This window comes from Scomber scombrus, chromosome 6 (assembly GCF_963691925.1).
Source record: "Scomber scombrus chromosome 6, fScoSco1.1, whole genome shotgun sequence".
Taxonomy (NCBI): Eukaryota; Metazoa; Chordata; class Actinopteri; order Scombriformes; family Scombridae; genus Scomber; species Scomber scombrus.
This window is the reverse complement of record NC_084975.1, coordinates 24559681-24580495: the sequence shown is the minus strand read 5'-3', so window position 1 is coordinate 24580495 and position 20815 is coordinate 24559681. Positions and strand designations below refer to the sequence as shown.

Genomic DNA, 20815 nt, shown 5'->3' with positions numbered 1-20815 from the left:
AGTGTTATGGCGCTTTTATTTAACAAATAGTGGTAAAATTAGAAATGTATGTGTCTCTGTGTCTGTGTATTTTCATTCTTATCAATCATTTTCTGGGCTCCAATTGCTAAAAGTTAATATATTATTGATAATACAACAACAACAAAAACAATGAGAACTATAAAAATACGATAAAACACATCAGATAATAAAAATGAGCGTTTGTCTTTTACAAAAGGAAGCTATACAGTTACATGTAAATGCAATTCTACCAGAGTATTTGAAACCAGATGGGTGCACCGGATAGAGCAAAAGCAATTCATATATACAGTGCAAAAAGTGCTACAGTGGTTTCATTACGCTAGCTGGTGCATTATAAATAAGCTAAAATAGTACACTACCCACTGAAGTCATAGTAATTATATTAAAAGCATTGTATAGTGTCACATTATGATAAGCTTCTGTCTGATGGCTGTTTTTCCTATTTAATATTGATTTTAGATTTAAGATATACTAATCTGTGGAATATGAATTCAAAATGAAGTTCAGTGTTTGAGGGTAAGCATTTAAAACAAAAGAAGATAACAGAAAAAAAACATTATACAATTCATACATGTTAAAGGTGTTATCACTCTGCAGATTTTTAATTGTATCGACATAGGGAAACATTTTTTTTAAACTTCCAGAGAAATACATGAGCATCCAGTGTATATTATCCACCCCCCCCCCCCCCCCCCCACCCTCTGCAGTGTGTTTATATAAATGCAACTCCATCTCAGCTTCATGATCAAGCCATTAAAATGGACTTTTCCGAAGCAGCATTTGAGTTGCCTCGGAGCTGAGATGTAGCGTTTTTAGAGAAATGATTGGGCATGCACCTTAAATGGTATGCCTTTTTTTTGCCATACCAGCATTCTGTCCAGTTAACTGCATACAGTGTAAGCTATTCCAGTGTTTCTTGAAATATTGTCAGTGTTGGACAGTGTTGTAAATGCACTACCAAATGCTAAGAGCTGTCAGTGTTTCTATACATTAACTTCCAGTGATTAGTTTATTTATCCAGTCTTATCGCATGTCATCCAGTGAATCTGCTGAAATCAGTATGACTCAGGGCTCTTCCAATGTATCCCTGCAAACTACCACACAGGCATCATCATTATCACTCCTTAAAGATGAGGATCTGTGTAATAGGCTGCGTATGCATAACTTGTTTTATGTAACAATTTGATGTTTCATTGGATGAAGAGATACAAATGCACAATATTTCCCTCTCTGTTCAGTGAGTTTTTTGCTCAGCCTCGAACACAATGCGTTACTGTTGAGGGGCAGGCTTTGCCAGTGTGGACTACTGAGGTATATCTGAATGCGAGTAAGCAACCATTCACAGACGCCTATAGCAGAATCCAATGATCTCTCCAGTGTATAAAAAGTGTTTTTGTGTTCAGTCGACACTGGATTCAGTGTATATACAAAACTAAAAAAATGTGTGCAGTGTCATCTACAGTATCTACAGGCTATCTGTCTAGCCTGGACTTCATTTAGAAACTTGAATTCTGCTAAAAAAAAAAATAAAAAGAAGTAATTATGGCTTAAGTATGGAAGACACAGTGATCAGTAATATAAGCTATAAAGTCATGGACGTTACTTTCACAATAGCAGTTAACAAATTACAGTGATTTAAAACTGACATTTTCAGTGAAAAATAATTAAAAAACAAACTTAAACAGTGTTTAAAACTCCAGTGATCACAGCAAAAAGAGATGTCTTAATGCATATGGAGAGGATTACAATGGGGACAGTGGTATATAGTTTGTTCTTTATAAATCGCTTTTAAAAAATAATGTACAGTAATGAGACGAATCCCATCACAAATGAAAACCACCAAAAGAGAATTGTGGTGTATTGTAAAGGCACTGGGACACGTCGTCTTCCCACTCACACACAGCTGCTTTCAATGAGAAAATGGTAGTCTGAATATGATGAGGTCTCTCCTTCCGTGTTGCAACTCACTTCACTCTGTCAATAAAAAGCATGTGGAGATAAAAATGATTAATCCGTTCCACCCACTGACATTACTCACAATAATTCTTAATGTAAAAAGTTTACTCACAGACAGGGAGACACGGAAGTGATAGGTGACGTCCTGGAAAGACAGCACAGGCACTGACCACAGGTGATGAGTCCCCTTAGAGAAAAGTAAACAGTCAGTTAACAAGTTGTATAAGTAGAAGAAACAGCATTCGATAAGTAGTTGCAGAAGAAAAAGAGGGAAATATATTTTGATTACATGAATAAATGTAACATTATGTACCTTTGTTGATGTACTTTGTCCATCATAGAGCTCCATCTCTGTGTGGTTGGGGCACAAACGTCCCTTGGTGGCTCCACATTTTCGTACAAACACACTGTTCGTGGACCTGCAATTAATTGAATATGCAGTATGTAGTGTATAGTATATCCATGTGGCCTATAAAAAGTATCATTTGTTGATCATTCGTATTGACAGTTAGATTGATAAGATTTTCTGTTATTTCATATAAATTTCTTATTCATTTTTTAAACATTTCAGGAAATAACCATATAACAGAGAGAGAAAAAGAAAATTAATGTATAATACTATCATTTTGGTCTGTTTTGTTGAGTTTAAAATCAGTTGTTGATTTTCAATGAAATTTCCTTGAAAAAATGATATATATTTAAACTATGGATGCACCGATTACATGTGACGTAATGATAATAGCCCCAATACTGACCCCATTAAGTAGATTGGATTTTTGGTCATGGTATCATATTAGATACTGTTTGTTTATCAATTCAGTCATGGCTGACTACTGACCACAGTCTCCCTGGATTCATGTCATCTTCAATAAAGACTGTAATTTAATCTTGATGTACATTATAGATTTTAAATCAGGAGTACTGGTGTCAGTATCGGAAGCAAACAAGTTGGATTGTGCATCTCTAATTAAGAATGTGTTCATCATTGAATGATGTTTGTATACTCACGTCATGTGCAATGTGATTTGTGAGATGGAGGAATTTCTCTTTCCTTGGAGGGATATTGTGTAGCTAGAATCACCATAAAGAAAAGTAGCATCAGCATACAAAAACCTAAATTCAAACTCTGAATTGTGTGAAAGGAAATAAAAACATACGGCCAGATGACAAATGAAAGGAATAACAAATGCAGACGCTAACATACAAATGGTTTGATAAATAAGAAAATTGTGTGAATTGTGGCCTTCACAGTCACTAGATCTCAACCCATTTGAACACCTATAGTGTATGAGAGATTTAGGACCAGTGTGTTAGACAGAGCTCTCCACCATCTAATTAAGACACTTGATGTTGGATTTCCTTTCATTTGTCTTCAATGTGTACAATGTCGATTTAGGACTATGGCAACAGAATATACCTGCAGCTTTCGGGTGTTGCACAGCTTTGTGCTGTGATTTCTTGGTTTGTCTCCACGATATGTAGACTAGTCAGAGAGGGAGCCAACTTTCCTCCTGCAAAATGAAGAAAAGCTGCATTATGAGTAACTGCACTCGTAGCATTCCACTGTACAGCATGTAGACACGTTTTATTTGCTGTGGTCAAACAAATGGTTTTACTGTGTTTGCATACTGACTATTATGTGTGTGAAGAAAGTACTGAGTCTGGGCTGTGTTTGTGGATTTACCCTTTGTGTGTACGCTGCGCTGTCTGCGTGGCACTGGCTGCTGACCCCCAGGCAGACGGTTGGTAGCTCCCACTCCGTCCAGATCTGTAGGCGCAGGCCTTTTGGCCTTGGCAAGGTACAAGGGCGCTGAGGTGTGACTAAGACGGTTTCTATTGCGGGCATCCTTGTCATTTAGCCTGGATTTGGCCTTCTTATTAATAGTCCCTGGTGTGGGAACCAGGCTGCTTAGATCTAGAGAAGAGAGATAATTATTCAACCGATACTTCGGATAAAAATTGACCAAAAGATTTTTGCTGAGTGACTTTCTTACCTGGTGTAGATTGGTTGTTATTTAATGTCAGAACTGTAGCTGATTGGTTGTTTGTGCCTGTGGTTGAACAACAAGCTGCAGGTTTAAAAAAACAATGACAGGACAGGATCAATTTGAAGTGAAATATGCTTTTATTCACAAAGCTGTGATTTTCAAAACTACCAAACAGAAAGGCTTGTTCCTTCAGGTCACTTTGCAGGAACCTTTACTCACCAGGTGCAGCAGTGGTGGGCAGTGGAGTATATGGACTTTTGCGTGAGGATCCCAGTGCAGCTCTGGACCTGCATCAATCAAATGCCACAATAAAGTCAAAGTGGAGCTTTAGTTGAAATAATGCTACACTTAAAAGCTAATGAACTTTACAGTGCTTGACTCATGACCTCCTTTCCGACGGGGCAAAAGAAACACCCAACTAAGCAATCAAAGATAAGACTCAAAGAACAGATCAGAGAAGTAGCAAGAAAGACAAGTGTTGAAAGCGTACCATGGGCAGACAGGTGGACAGAAAGTAACAGTGGCAGTGAAGACGGGCATCCAAGAGATGTGGACAACACAGGGAGAAACATAGCTACAGAAAGCAGGAAGAGATTATATAGAAAGACATCAAAAAGAGAGAAAAATGGAAAATTGATTTATTTTACTATAAACTTAAGTGTCTGTTTCGCACAAAAACACATACCCATCTTTCTCTGTGGCGCCTCCTCTGTGGTGAAGAGTCAGTACGTAAAGGACGGACATGGAAATGACACTGGAGGGGACAAATAATGATCCAATACATCATCATCATTTCTTGATAGAACACAAATGAAGCAGGTTTGTCATTTATTAATCACTCCCACTCCAACATTTTCGTCCTCAGTCTAACCTGAAAGCCATGACGATGACAAGTGCCAGGATGGTCCCTTGCATGAACCTCTGACTGATGCAGCCTTGATCTGGAAGCGAATTCTGCAATAAAAACACAGATTACATAAGAGATGTTCATCCTGCTGCTCACCAACTTACTACTTGTTTTTTTTTAAATATGTCAGCATCCACAGACCTTGCTCCCAGGTTTGACTGTCTTCTTCTTGAGCGGGCCGCTTCCTGTCCTGCTAAAATAACTCCCCGATTGGCTACATGGACAAAATTAACAAATGTAATTTATTTTTTAATGCTAACACAAGATTCTCTCTGTCAGCGTATAATACCTCCTCCAAAGTCTGAATGTGTAGCTACCTACACCTGTACTGCTCTCACCTGACAGTGCCTCCACTCACGCTGCTCTTTATGCTGTCAAGACGTCGGAGTTTGGCCAGTTTGCGGCTCCAGCGCTCTAGTTCATCTATACGAGTCTCTAGGTTGTCTGTAAGCTTGCACAACTCCTTCACCGCTCCCACGTTCTCCATGAAGATACGGTCCTTTGGAGTCAGAGGGAGAAAGCTGTTAGTGTGTTTGAAAGTACTGTCTGTGTGTACTGTGTGTGCATGTGTGTTCATTACCTTGTTGACGACTAACAAGTTGGGGATGGTTTCTCCATTGGCGAACACCACATCACCGCTCTCCTTCACTGCTTCAGGCAGGATTTGCTGGACCTCTTGGGCGATCACTCCTGCAGGAGGAGAAAACAAGCACTGAAGTGAAAAAGAATGCAGCAAAAGAATGAAGACCGGCACAGCTACAGCAAACAGTTGCATGACAATTCACGTACAGCAAAAGACAGACCAAATATTAAGACATTAAGGTGATAATGTGATATATAGAGTACAAAGAAATGAGATGATGGAGCTAAACATTTAAATTTTTGAGTTATTTCTGAAGTTGCACAGTTTGTTACCAGTCTCTGCAGTGGTCTCTATGCCCACGGTGGCAGCAAACTCTGGCTTGAATTGATAATGGACCAGCCTCATCTGAGAAATCCGTTTCAAATTGTCTGTGGTGTCCACCTACACACAGACAGAATGACAGTGACACCCATGCAGATGCAGATGGGATGAGGACACGATGTTACGAAATGCTCGGATCAAATGTAATGATGAGACAAAACACTAAACTCAAAGTTAAACTGCACAATCAGCGAACTATGCTGAGTGCGGACATTTGGATGACATGACTCATGATGACAAGCACGGGGGGCAAAAAATGACAAACTGACAGATTGCATGACACATTCACGCGCACACATACACACACCCATATACATACACACTGAGAGTCATCCTGACCTCCTGGACATTTTCTTTGGCCCTGATGTCAGACGGGTGTACCAGGGAGCCCATGACCTTCACGTTGCCATGGACGACGAGGGCCTCGTCCGGCCGGTCAGTGTTGATGCCAACTCTCCCGTGGTGGTAGACTGAGTCAGGCATTTGGCCACGCTGCCACAGCACCTCGTTGTCACTTTCAAACTGGCCTGGGTTGGACGCCTGTGACAGAGGGACAGAGGAGAGGCACAGACAAACTGTTGTTCATATATAAAAACAACATGCTAAAAAAGATCCGAATAAGTGCAATAATCTAACAAATGCATAAAATGTAAATTTTAATCACAGTTTACATACAGTAGTATTTGTTGGAATTTACTGAACACAGCATTGGACTGGAGAATAACAAGGAAATGATTGGGTAGCTTTAAAATAAATGTTCTAATACAGTAGTTCTTAAGCTTTTACAATTATGATTCATAATTAGAACCTCCTAAACTATGAGGATCACAGTCACGCAGATAAAAGGAAAGAAAGGTGAAATGGAGATGTTGAAAATTGTGACTTTGAAGTGCAGAAGGTGTGTACAGAAGATGAAGAGAAAGGTGTCACATTCACAAGGGATATGATTGCTGTAGGAGGTAGACAGACATGGCCAGACGTTACCCTGACGATGATCCTCTCAGACGCTTGAGCAGCCACAGTGTAGGTCTGACTGTGGGACTGAGCATGCAGCGCCACCACAAGCATGAAATACCTGTGAGGAAAAACATATCGGGAGTGTTTGTGACTACTGGAGCTTTGGATGACACCAAACTGCAACTTAGGTTTACATGTGATGGTGGGTCTTTCACCTCTGGTCGGGGTTCGGTTTGCCCTTCTTCCTCATGTTATTTGCTGTGGTCTCGCTGAAGTGGAGCCGCCCCACTGTGACCTTTGTGACCTGCTCCGGGGGTAGAGTGACCCTGGGAGAAGCAAAATCACATCACAAAAACATTCTCCTACAGCTTCATATTGTTTCTGCTTGGACACACGTGTTCAGACTCACAGCACTGGCTTGAAGGGTCTCTTGCTGCGGTCAGACTGTGACTGCTCCACGCTGATGGACTGGTTCATAGCCTCCACCTGCAATGAAGAGAAAAATAAAATACTCACTAAATACCCTGTAGAGCTATAGGTCAATCTTGTCAGTACTGTATCTGTCACTATGTTCACCATTTTGCCTTCTCTCACTTTTACTCCGTTGAGTTTGAGATAAAAGCAGTCGATGGGCTGCAGGCCGTCACTCGTCTTTATGTACTTGGGATCGCCCAACATGCCGACGTACACTGTGACCTGGAAATGGTTCTTCTTCTGGCAGACAAAAGCATCATCAGCCAGGGAGAAGTTGAAGCCCTTGTCAGCGTCGACACGGTAGGTCGGCATCGGACTAAAGACAGAGACAAGGTTACGAGGTATGAATAATATAAATAGGAAACATATAATCTTGTATTTTTCAAGTGTGACATGTAAAAAATGTTGCATAATGTAGACGTTTGCCATTTTTATCAGCAGGGGGAGACTTGACTCCATTATAGTGGATTCTACATTTTTTTAGGTCCAAGCCCTCAGAGAGATTCAAATGTGGATCGAGTATGTAATGTAATTTACGTAGTTTGGTAAGGAAATTCCCAAATTTTATAACGCATATGAGCTAATTTGGAGAGAGTAAAAACTAACACTGCTATTATTCTCTCATGCTGTCAACTTAAAATCAAATATATTTTCATGTAAATAAACATTTTTATGGATATAAACTTCTCCTCAATGGTAGAGACCCCCTGCATAAAACCTTGGAGGCCCCTGGGTAACAGTTTTGGTGTTATTGCTTCACTACACAGAGGACCAGGATCTTCTGAAAGACTTTAAAACAAACGAAAACCGTGTCTCCTCTTATGTTGGTGTGGTGCGCTTAAAGCTGTGATGGGCAACCAGGTGGTGTTGATAACATATCTGAAAGGTCACACGAGTTCATTTTAACCTCCCTCCCTATCTACACTTCTTTCTATTTTGGCAGTGCAAAAGCACAAGTAGGTGTACACTAATTTTTCCCTTTACCCCCTTCTTACGTTGTCTTTCTAAACCGAAACCCTGCACTCGTTCACTCCCCCACACAGCTCACCTCGGAGGAATTTGTAGACCTCTGCAACCCTACTATTCCACGGCCAACTTCACTGAGTACTTTGTTGAATTGTCTTCTCAACCAATTATGATTCCTTTCATTTTTTAATCTCTGTGTAGTGCGTTCAGTTCATTTTAGTAACTATGTGTCATTTCCAAAGTAAAGATGTACAAAAATAAATTCCACCCACAGCTCTTTGCAGTTTGCATCATAAAGTGGTGTCCACTTGTTCTGCTGGTGAGGTTGCCACTTTATGCACTGATAGTTTGGGTCCAAGTAGGCGTTGTCTGCATCCTGCATTAAACCTGTGATAAACAGTTTGAAATATCAGCTTTAAGACCAGAACGATGAATGAGAAATATGTCCACAACTTTCCTGCAAAAGTCTTTTATCTGTGTGAGAGTTAAAGGGTAGATGAGAGCGGGTGAGCTTGAGGTAGAGGAGATGAGGAAGAGAAGAAAGATGCCTGCCTACCTGGTTCTTGTTTGATGATACCTGTGAGGATTTGGGAATTGAGGGTGCTGTTGGGAGAGTCTGAGTGCTTCCTCTTCTTAGCCTGGTGAACAGGGATCCCACTGTGTAAGGAAATGGAAACATACATTACTAATCTTCCAATAATTTCTTCTCTTCCATACAAACTGGACAGTGCACCCCTCCCACCCTTTTTTCCCTCCCTCCTGTATGTTCTCACGACTCACTCCTGTCCCTGAGGATGCTGAAGTAGCTGATGGAGCATCTGTGTCTGCTGCATGTCGCCACTACCGCTTGTGGCTGGACCGATGGGATACTGTGATATCATGGGCTCAGGCTTCAGGTACATGTCCCGATGCATGCTGGAATAGTGTCCGTGTGGGAGGGGTGGCGTCGGAGTCATGTGACACATGTTCTCTGGTGTCATGGTCCTGATCATGTGAGTATCTGAAAGGCACAAGGAGGGGTGGAGCCTAATGTTCACATTGTAATTAATTTGCAAATACATTTGATTGCACACAGACCGCAGCCTTTTCTCTTCAGGATCAATTTGCCTGTTTTGCATTTCATCTTGCCAGTTTACAGTTTGTTTCCTCCAACCTTGGCTAAAGGTATTTTCCATTGTTTCAAATTGGAGAGATGCCCATAAGATAACACTACTCCACCTTTTTACTAATGGGCAAGACCAACACAGGTGTGTGAGTGGCAAGAGGTACACAATGACTTTGAGAACTGTTGTAGTGTTGAAACATATCAAACACACACTTGTTCATTCTCTGATGAAGCATTTAGAAAGATAGTTTAGAAAGCTGAATTCAGAAAATTGAACTTAAACTTAGATTCAATTTACTTTCCAGATATATTATGTAAACTGTAGATTAAATGATAGATTCACATTTTTTCAATTTGGTCTTAAAACAATTGTGAGATGCCCAAATTAACAGAAGAGGTTTTTCTTGCGGTGATAGTTGATCCTGTTCATAATGGATATTAGAAGATCCCCTCCAAAAATGCTGTCAGTGTAAGTGATGAGGAATAAAATTAAAAGTCCTTGTTTTGAGCATAAATGCATGAAATAGGTTTATCTGAAGCTTATATGAACCTTCAGGCATCCAAAAACGCCAAATCAAGAGGATATCTTTCAAAGTTACAGTCTGTTTAGTACAAAATTCCCTCTTTCTGTTACAGTGTGGGAACACTGTCCAGGGAATTTTATACTGAAAGACAGTTACTTTGGTAAATATCCACTTTATTTGACTAACTCAGACAGCTGATGCTTCATATTAGCTTCAAATAAACTTTTAAATGCATTTTTGCACAAACAAGGACTGTGGATTTTGTCCCCCGTCACTTACATTGAAACCACATTTTAAGGGGATCTTCCCATGGTCAGTATGAACATGAGGAATGATAATAGCAAGAAAAACCTCTTTGAATGTTCATATGGACATCTGACTGATGTTTTAACACCGTCTTGAAAAAGTGTGAACCTAACCTTACATAAATAACAGTTACACGCTACACTCAGTGTCTTAATATAGATTTGTTTGCACATGAACTAGATTTTCTCTTCGTCTTTATGCTCTGTTAAATGCACTGAAGTGATGAGTTACAGATATTGATCCGAGCAGAGATGTTGCAGTGACCCATGCACACCTTGAATACCTCAGTGATTTCCTCTGATTCAGTGACTGTCTACGTGCAGTCTACCGATTTAAGTGCCATTTCTGTTTGCTATATTCTCCCTTTTTGTGTGCTCTCTCCCAATCTTTATCTCAATTTGTTATAGGACAAAAATATGTGTTACTTACCATTCACCTGCTGAGGAGAGTATGGCTCTGAGCTGGAGTCTGGAGGAGACTCAGGTAGTGTCCTAAAAAAACAGAGGGCAATAGGTCTTATATTCACAAATACTATAATATAAGATTGTCAAAATTATATATATCTTTAAAGAAGTACCATGCTTGAAGGTGGCAACCTCTCTCTTGTATATTCTTTATTTTCTACAGTAGGAGAAAGTCTCCTTTGGGATCAGTGTTAGTATAAACGTTCTTTACACGAGGTTGTGTGCGTCAGGATTTTTTATTTTTTTTTATTTTTGCAGGATGTAATTTGACTCTCTCGCTCTGCCTGTTATCAGTCTCCCTCCCCCTCTTCACCAGAAAACGCTTTCTTTGAACAAATGAAGCCTAATCAAGAGTTGATTGCATAATGGACTGTAGTAAGGGTGTGTGTCTGGTTTCGCTACTTGCTAAAAAGAAAAAAAAGAAAAAAATACTGCGTCACCTCCCACTAGCTGCCTGATTCCAGGTTTAAAATGTGAGTCACAAGAAGGATCTGTAACATATCTTGAACATTCCTATGTTGCTACATTTTCCCCTTCTTGACCTCAGTCAATCTACCTCCTTAGTACCCTGCTCACCCTGGAGCGTAGTGCCCCCTGTGCTCAGGCTTGACGTGAGCCTGCTGGTGTTGTTGGTGCTGCTGCTGTCCCAGGCAGGGGTAGCTGTGTCGAAGGCCCAGAGATGGACCTGGAGGGTAGGCGTTCTGACAGTTAGGGGGCCCAGGCGGAGGGGCTCCTTGCCTTAATGGAATAGGGGGGCTCACACCACACACCAACCCCCCAGAGGAGGACACTCCTGCCTGGGGAGATGAATAATTTGGTCCTGGGGTGCTGTGGACCTCTGAGAAACAGCTGGGAGAAAGAAAAAAAAAAAGAAGGAAAAAAAGGGATTAGCGTTATCAGAAAAAACAAATTCCTTTGTAACAACATGATCTGATACTGTTGGCGCATGTTGTTTTGACGTTGTCGGGTTGGTTTGGAGTCCCTACTGACATGTCAGTGCTATCGTCCTCCTTGCTGATGTACTCTTCCAGGATACTGGTGTCGATGTTGGCTGGCTCCAGAGAACTTATAATATCATGACCTGTGGTAAAGGGAGGGTCAGGAACATGGAGGGGAGATGGAGAGCATCTGGGAATTAGCAACGGGAATCTTTCAACAACTCCACACACTGAGCTTATGTCGTAATGCTTCCCTGTAAGACTTATGTAGGAACATATTATGAGCTGAGTTTGTTAATTATTCATAGCTTTTTCTGCGCACAACTTTATAACACTGTTTCAATCATTGATTTAGGAAATGTTAATCTTTTTTGCTGATCACATAGTCAAGATCATGTGAAAAGAAAAGCTCTGATTTGCTTACTTAAAATCTTAAGATTAAGGTTACAGGAGTGACCAACATTCAAAGTATGTTAGTAGTCAACATTACAGATAACATACTAATGATTCTAAGTGGTTACACATATAGACTGGAATCACTCCAGGTGACGGTTACTATTTTGTACCATAGTTGCCTTTTTCTCCATAAAATAAAAAACGCTTTTTATAATTTTAGATTATATAAATTATAATATATATATATATATATATATATATATATATATATATATATATATATATATATATATATATATATATATATATATATATATATATTATAAATTAAATTAATAATTTAATAATTTCTTCATGCTCCCCTTACTTCACCCCAGGGTCATTTTCACCCTTTGATAGCCAGAGCCTCACAAATCCCAAACTCATGACCCCACTTAATCTTTAAAACACCAACATGTAGAACGAGCACTTTTTAATGCATATATTTAGAGAAGAGTAAATCACTCAATATAAACTGATGCTTTCCTATTACACACAGAGCCATTTATTCAAATATTACATATGTGAAAGTGATGAATTTTCTTTGATGCTACCCCATTGCATCCTAAATTTTAACTTGAAACAATGTGAATGTGATTGGGGAGCAGGACGGTGGGGGTGAAGGAGAGGGTAAGGACCTGGTATACAGTGGGTGGGCAGGCGACCCTAGTCTTTCTTTTCTTTTTTTCTCTCTCACACACACTCTTTGATAGATTAAGCAGCTACTCAGTGGGGAATGTGAAGAATTTTTGTGTTAGCATTGGAAAAAGAATTCTCCTTTTTCCCCCGTTTTTGTCTTCAACGAATGCTGCTCTCCTCGTCAGAAATCCAACAGAAATGTCACAAATTTATATTAATGCCACAGATCCCACCATAACCCTCTCCACACATTCAATTCACCACCAATAAAAATAGTAATAACTGTACCATCTCACAATGCAAGCCCCAGTTTGATACCAGCACAACAACATTCATCAGTCATCAAACCCAAAAAACCAAACCAGATTAAAAATGCCCCTAATTTTGTTGTTGTTAACATTATCAATCCGCGCGTTAACAACATGTTTTCGGAGAAAACCTAAAAATTTGGCATGTTTACACTGACTAGCTTTCTTCACTGGATAGAAACAGGTGGTTAATGTCTCTTGATACGTGCCAGTGCAAGGGGAGAAAAGCAAGGATGGTTCCCCTTAAATAAAATCCAGATGTACACCCCACCCAAAACAGCAGTAAATCTAGGCTGGCAGGCCTGATAACGGAAAATAGAGTGAAAGAGGGAGAGGTGAGTGGGGCGAGAAAGACAGAATACAAGTTTGATGTTCAAGGATGGAAAGCTAAAAGAAAAACTGTAGAGAGCATATGAAATGGGGCTTTAAACTGAGGTCAAGTCAAGAGTGGGAGAAGTCAAAAAACTAGATTGAAAAAAATCCTGAGTATGTCCTCTTCCGAGACTCAGTTGTGTCCATTTGATATGTTTTCAATATGTTGGAGGTAGTTATTATATAACCACTCACAAAACCATAGGATGAAAATGTGAAAACTATAAGTATAGTTCAGCTTTAAGTAATAGGCAGCGAGTGAATTAAAATTGCGTGAAGTAAGACATAGGTCGCTCTATTTGGAGTCAAATTCTGGAAATAACAGTCAAGCCAAACCAGAAATTAAATTATTTAATTTACTTCGCTTAACTATACTGTGGTATGAAAAATATGTAAGACCTTGCTACACCTTCATGTATTAATCAAAATTAAATCGCAGTAGAATAGTAGCAGTACGACAATAGTAGTATTTACTCTTAACAGTTAAGACTTTCTGCAATCAGATAAGACTACATTGTAATTGCACACTGAAGTGCCACAGCCTCCACTGTTTTATCCACCTGCCTTTTGCTTAATATATAGGCAGCAGCTTCGTATTAAGTATGTGGTGTATTAAGTTATATTACTCAAAATAATTAAATTGATGGAAAAAATACAGCTGGGAAAGTTGATCACTGTGTGGAGGATAAGATAACCATGAGTGTAACGACACGTGTACTGTTCATAGAGTTAGTGTACAGAATTAAACCATCTTGTGGGAATAAATAATTTTTTGTTGGTGAGACAAAAACACAGGACGTACAAAAACTGTGGCAAAAAACGTCCAAGTCATAACAAACCTACAAATTGTCTCAACAGGACAAAGTCAAAACCTTTTATATGGCTGGACCGTGTATGAAACAGATACGGGAAGTGCCGGCATTTGGCTGACCAATGATGTAACTTCATCACTCAGTCAGTCAGGGACATTTGCGTTTATATGGCTGGTCCCACTGTTGCAGCCTTGCCAAAAATTAAAGACTGGACTTGTGTGTTTATGTAACATTTCTTTAAAGTCTCACGTTTGAAGCTGAACACGTTGATAAAAGAACGGATATTTTTATTTTCTCTTTTCTGGAAATTTAACTAACTACGTAATATCTACCAACATTACATCTTTTGCTTTTACTGTGTTGGTACAACCAAGCAGAAACAAAAATTAAGTAACTTTAATTTCTAAATCACTGAATCAGTTAAGTTGATGTTGCTGTGAGCTGGATGTGTAAGTTTCCCTGTCCTCTATGTTTTCCTCTGTCCAGCTGTGTTCAACAAGGAACAGTGAAATGATTGTCAGAGCAACTTCGATACAGACTGGCCTTTTGAGAGATTAGGGGCTGAGAGGAGCGTGTGTGTGTACGTGAGCACACGCGTGCATGTTTGTTTGTTTGTGTGTGTGAGTGTGAGTGTGAGTGTGAGTGGGGGGGAGGTGGCGATGTATGGGCGTGTGTGTGTGTGTGTGTGTGTGTGTGTGTGTTATGCCACCATTTCAATGCCTGGGTTGTCAGCAGAGTAATAATCTAAAATGAACACAAACAGAGGACTGAGTGTGTGAGTACACATTAAATGTGGTTTGATTTATATCATTAAATCTAATGCACATAGTTTCCGTTTCCTTACCTTTTTTGTATAAATGGTATAAAAAAAAGCATAAAATGTAATTGAAATTTTGAAAGAAAATTGTTCTAATTTCAATTTTGCACAGATTTTTGTTTATAAATGAGAGTGTCCATGCTCGCGCATGTATGTGTTAATAATTAAACTCACAGACTAACTTACTAAAGAGGAACAAAGTCCATTTGATCATTAAACAGTTAGACCACAATGAACTTGGCTGCACAGTCACAACACACATACTGTACAGTCAGTGGATACTCATTTAAACATTACATTTAAACTTTAAAAACTTTGCAGCAAACAAGAAAACTGATATTTGCCAGATCAAACAACATATTATACAACACGTAGGTGCTTGCATTAAATTAACATATGCCAGCAGAAAGTGTTAGTCCTGTAATCCTACGCAGATTGAGATGGATCATTTTCAAGCAAATATGAGTTTACAAAGTTTCTATGTTTATCTGTATTTCCCAATAGCACTTTGAACTCCCAGTTTTCTGGTAAGTTGCGACTAAATGCCAAAAAATAAGTACAAAAAACTTGATGTATGTTAGTAATATCAAGATAATTAATACACATGTACACCAGCAGACAATTTCTCAGCTGTTGTAGAAAATGCATCAATCTAAGCACACAAAGTACAATTAAACACATACAGACACAAATGGTAAATTGTGAAAGGAAAAATGTCAAAACTACAGTAGAAAGTGTTCTAGATGTGGTCTAGATCTTCTCCATTCGTTAACAAGACAAAGCTACCGATAAAAATAGCTTAGAAGAGCGAGGAGACTTGCTATGACAGAGATATTAAGATCAGAAAACTCCTCATCATGTAGAGACCAAAATAAATCACATCTAAAGAGAGGAAGAGTGGACAGAGCGGCAGAGTACCTGCGCGTAGCCAAAGCATGTTGATGTCCTTGAGTAGAAAACACCTGAAACAGAAGATGAGAAGAACAATTCCTCTCTATTTTTCACATGTTTCTCTAGTCGGGCTGAAAGACTTTCTTCTGCAGACCTGAGAGTCGCAGATCAGCGCAACAAGTGTGTGTGTGTGTGTGTGTGTGTGTGTGTGTATGTGTATGTGTGTGTGTGTGTGTGTGTGTGTGTGTGTGTGTGTCTGTGCGTGCATGCCTATGTGCATATAGTGTATGTGTGTGAGAAAGGCTAGGAAAGTGTTATAATGAGGATTATTCCCCAGTCATGAGAAAGGGCTGTACCAGGCTACCACACACAGCCCTTGTCGCATACAAGCACTGGTCGTACCGGCGGACCTGGCTCAGGAGATTAGAGGAGTGACAAGCCTGAGACCGGGACAAGCAACGAGGCTGGACAAAAAAAACGAGACATTGAGGTTAAGTTTATAGGCTAGTGCAAGACTGAGTTACAGAGAGTGGCGGGAGAATGACAAAGCAAAAAGAAGAAGACGAAGAAGAGGAAGGACATGTCAAGGAAGAAAATGAAGATAAGATACAGAGGAAGAAGAATAGGAAGATGTAAACGATAAAGAAGAAGGAAAAAAAGAATATAGATGAAGGAGAAGAATGAGAAGATACAGAGCAGGAAGAAGAAAAATCGGTTTATTACACTGATGTTGCTCAGAATTAAGAAAATCAAGAGTAGATTTATATAAATATATAATAAAAACTGTATTTTAATTTTTGACGACTACATTTTACACACAGAGCAATTCGAAGCACTTGGAGTAATTATGACTGAGCTTGTGATATATTACCTTTTGCATGACTAATAGTGTACAGGATGACATTCAGGATGCAGACAAAACATCCCATAACACCATGATTTTGCACACCACTTTGTTCTATAACAACATTGCTTCCATTTTTTCTTTAGATTATTATTACACACATGTGCACACATGTGCACACACACACACACGAAAACAAAAAGTGATGAATCTTACGGACTCCAATTTAACTATAAATAACATTCACTGGCCGAGGATTACTCAGTTGGCAGTCAGCGCTGATGGGAGGGAGGCATAACAATGAAATATAAAAGCTATGTGTAAGACCTTAAGCCTGGCTGCTCAAAGACAATACATTCCTCTAACAGCAATTCGCTGTTTAACCCGTAAATCAGGGCAAATGTTCGGTTGTTTCGTGCAGGCTTTCCAAGATGGACGACGGCCTTCCCAGCCATGATTCACAGCTATGGGAGTACTGCGGGACTTAATAGGATTTTTGATTTAGTAACATGAGCGATGAGCTAGTTATCTTTTCCAGAGAGTATGGAGTAAGATCGGGATAGATAGACCTCCAGATTCAGATGGTTAGGGGGTGAATATGCTCTAAGTTTTATTTCTGGCAGATAAAGTTTTATGACATTATCTTCTGTTGGTAGGTCCAAAGTGAAATAAAATAAAATGTTAGATAGATTGCCCGGACAGTTGATATTCACTGTACCCAGAGGATGTGTCCCAGTGATTCAGGTAACTCCTCATCTAGCACCACCACCAGCAGGTCAAAGTTTTCACGTATCCTTTGAAATATCTCAACATGTACTGCATAGATCGACACAAGATATTTTTACAAACATTTATAGTTCCCAGGAGATGCATCCCACTAACTTTGGTGAACCCCTCAGTTTACCTGTAGTGCCACCATGAGGTTGACGTTTGTGATTTTTAGTAAATGTCTATGCAAGTATTGGATGGATTGCCATAAAATGTCATGCAGACATTCATGTTCCCCTCAGGATGAATCCTAATCATATCATGACGTCTCGCGCCACCAGCAGATCCAAATCTTTCGATCCATTTCTGACTTAATACCTGTGAAACTAATGTCAATCTTTTCAGCATCAGCTTCTTATTAGCTGACATTGAAAACATTGAAGTCTATACAGTGTGAAACACGATCAATTAACATTTTCATTATGAGCGTGTTTGCGTGTTTTAATGTTAACATTTAGCTCAAAGCACAGTATGGACTGTGTTTATTGCGGTGCCAAAAAACAATAGTTGTGGGTGAGCATTTTTCTTTAGTAATCTCCAAAACATTGTACATTCATTTTTTAGTTCCACCCCATTTTGTCTTGAGGACCTGTTGAAAATGTTCACACAGTACAGCAGTGTGGGTTACGATTTAATCAAGTGTTTAGTTGACTTAGGATGGGGCATTACTTGAAGTAACCCAACACAACAGTAATAAATGTCATTATCCTTTGTATGTGCACACATGAGTCTGTGAGTGTATGAGCCGATTGTTGTCTAAGTGAGTCAGAGATGAGAAGGTCAAGTTTTGGTGGGGGCTGTGGAGGTTTTAGTTGGGTTTCTCTCAACAGGCCAGTCTCTCTCCACCCTGAGTCTGCACTATCTCACCTCCTCACCCTGTCTGCTCACTGTCACTCTAATGGAGTCAGAGAGAGCGAGAGCCCAGGAAAGGCCAAATACTGAGGAGAAACACCAGTCTCACCTCATTGTGTTTTAACAGCCACCAGGGCTATGCCAGGAATGTACACTGTGCATTAGTGTGGATGTATACATATTTCACTAATCCTATTAAAACACAGTTTAAGAGTGCTGAAATCCATTATAGTGCTGTGTGTGTGTGTGTGTGTGTGTGTATTTTTGTGTGTCTCTTTGAAGATAGAACATAGACACTAATTTAATAATAATTATATATATATATGTAGGTATAAAGTCAACAACTTATTTTTGCATTTTTTTCCACCTATTTAAACTCGAGGTTGATTACCCGAAGGCCTGAATCCATGATTTGAGAAAGATATAAGTAAGGGTTTTATAAGGTTAGTTAAGAAAAAGAAAAAGTTGAAAAACATGAAGAAAACACATCTGTTTGGTGAATAAACCATTACCAATCTCTCGAACCCCAAATCTAGCAAACGACAGCACAAAGTGTCCAAAGGCAGCACCTTCTGTATACTTCTCGTGGACAAGTTGACATTTTAGTCCAAGCAAGATTTTCTGAAATAAAGCCAAAAGTAAGAACATCTCTCTTACTCCCAAAGCAAGAATGTAAACACACTAAATTCCTGTCAGAATGGCAAGGAGCCTCTGACAATCATGGATGTCTGTGTATATTTAAGTTAACACTGTTGTGTATACTACATTAAAGTGTTAAAACTTTCAACAGATAACTTATTATACATAAACCACAGTATGTGTTTTTATGTGCACTTGACTTCTGCTGAACACTTGACATTAAGTTTCTTTGAAAAAACTCTAATTAGTAAGATGTGAACTGTAAATCAGAGTGTGTGTAGTGAATAACTCTTTAAACATGTGGCAAATGTGACTGTCGTGCATGTGATATATGAAATGTATTGTGTGAATATGACAGACGGAATAAGGTTCATAAAGTATATAAAGGAATATTATTAAATTCTGACTAATTAATTGAACCTATTTCAGTCAAGATCTGAAAGTTTGCAAACATACGCAACTACCACGTACTAAACAGGTTGGTAGATCAGTGAAACTGTTTTTGAATGTGAGGAAGAAAGGTTTACCAACTAACAATCTCAGTTATTTACTTTTATTTACTTATTGTATAAAACATTGCATCAAATTGATTTATGGGGATAAATGTAAATTAGTCCTTTTCTGAACTGAAAGTTTGTTCCATTTTTGGTTGTGTGCACGATGATTAACTCTATATCACTGTTTGAAATCACATTGCTCATGTCTGCCTCTAACACACACACTGTGCCACAGTACCTTTGCAAAACACACCATTTATCTTGACTTGAATTCCTACACCCTTCCAAACCCTCAATCCCACCCTCCTCCACCTCGTTTTTTTCTTAGGATTCCCCGCTTAACTTGATCTGTTACCCATCACCAGCACTTTTGCTCACTGCACCCGTTAACCCTCCAGCATGCTCGCATAAGATGAAGAGGGAACTTTAAGTGAAAAATAGAAGCATGTGCACATTAATATTTAAGATACCTTACAGCCACACGTCTTATAATATCACTTTCAGATATATTATTATGATAGTGATGTTAACCACCTGTCATGAACATGTACATTATAGCAGTTTAATAGGCGTTGTGACTCTGAGACAATATGAACAACAGGTAAAACTGTAACTGGTCATTTAAAAAAATAAGTAGGTTTCCCTTCTTTACTTAAAGAAATTGTTCCCAGGTGAAAAGAGAAAGTGAGAAAATCAATCTAATGTACTTTACATCTTCTGTACTCTATGGTGCCATACTTCTCTGTATTAATTAGCTACACACAATAAAAAGTGAGAAGTCTTACCTTCAAAAAATCTCTGTAACGCTTCTGTTTCATCTACCACGTCCATCCTAGCGGGTCCCACATAAAAAATCCATTAAAGTCTCCCCTTGTCCGAACGAAATCAATTCGGATCGGGGAAACCTTCACATATACATCACGATCACACTTATAATCGTTGTGACTTCTTGTTTTAGTCTACATAAATCCAGCACTTGGAGAGCGTCTTTCTCCTGTTGAGCAACTTGGCGCTGGATTGACGTCTCTTACGGCCGCCAATGACGCGACGGTAGGCTATATAACTTTTTTAACAATTTTTTTTTTTAAAGCTATTTTCTGAAATTAAGGTGCCAGAAAATATCCACAGAAGAATAACACTGAAGAAATCCCCTTCAGGCGCACCTTCACTTCATCTCCCACAATAAGCAACATAATAATCTTTGGTTTATCTTCGCAAAAAATAACATGATGGTAAAAAAAAAAAAAAAAACAATCGATCCGAAAGAAATAAAAACCTCGTGCGTAAAAATTGCGTAAACTTGATCCCCAAATCTCTTGGGTTGATTCTCTTCCTCCCTTGCCTCTCCCTCTCAGAAAGGATGTGTGCAGC

General features: G+C 39.2%; 1 protein-coding gene across 1 annotated transcript; it reads right to left on the bottom strand.

Annotated features, from left to right (window-relative positions):
• Positions 1-12: 12 nt before the first annotated feature.
• Positions 13-20302, bottom strand: myrf (myelin regulatory factor). The gene is made up of 27 exons (XM_062420870.1): positions 20230-20302; positions 11623-11713; positions 11209-11481; positions 10598-10659; positions 9014-9233; positions 8790-8890; positions 8506-8620; positions 7388-7583; positions 7203-7279; positions 7009-7119; positions 6806-6911; positions 6176-6376; positions 5788-5896; positions 5453-5562; positions 5211-5371; positions 5014-5086; positions 4837-4919; positions 4651-4719; positions 4456-4539; positions 4185-4252; positions 3972-4046; positions 3662-3892; positions 3395-3488; positions 2986-3048; positions 2291-2396; positions 2090-2164; positions 13-1995 (listed from the first exon to the last, which is right to left on the bottom strand). The coding sequence occupies exons 1-27, from the start codon at positions 20273-20275 to the stop codon at positions 1915-1917; spliced, it is 3081 nt and encodes a 1026-aa protein (XP_062276854.1). The 5' UTR covers positions 20276-20302; the 3' UTR covers positions 13-1914.
• Positions 20303-20815: the final 513 nt, after the last annotated feature.

Coding starts and splice junctions, on each gene's coding strand:
- myrf (XM_062420870.1), bottom strand. CDS start 20,275: ATGGACGTGGTAGATGAAACAGAAGCGTTACAGAGATTTTTTGAAG. Junction 10,660..11,208: donor AGGGGGCACTACGCTCCAGG/GTGAGCAGGGTA, acceptor CTGTTTTTTTAG/GACACTACCTGAGTCTCCTC. Junction 3,049..3,394: donor GCAACACCCGAAAGCTGCAG/GTATATTCTGTT, acceptor TGGTGATTCTAG/CTACACAATATCCCTCCAAG.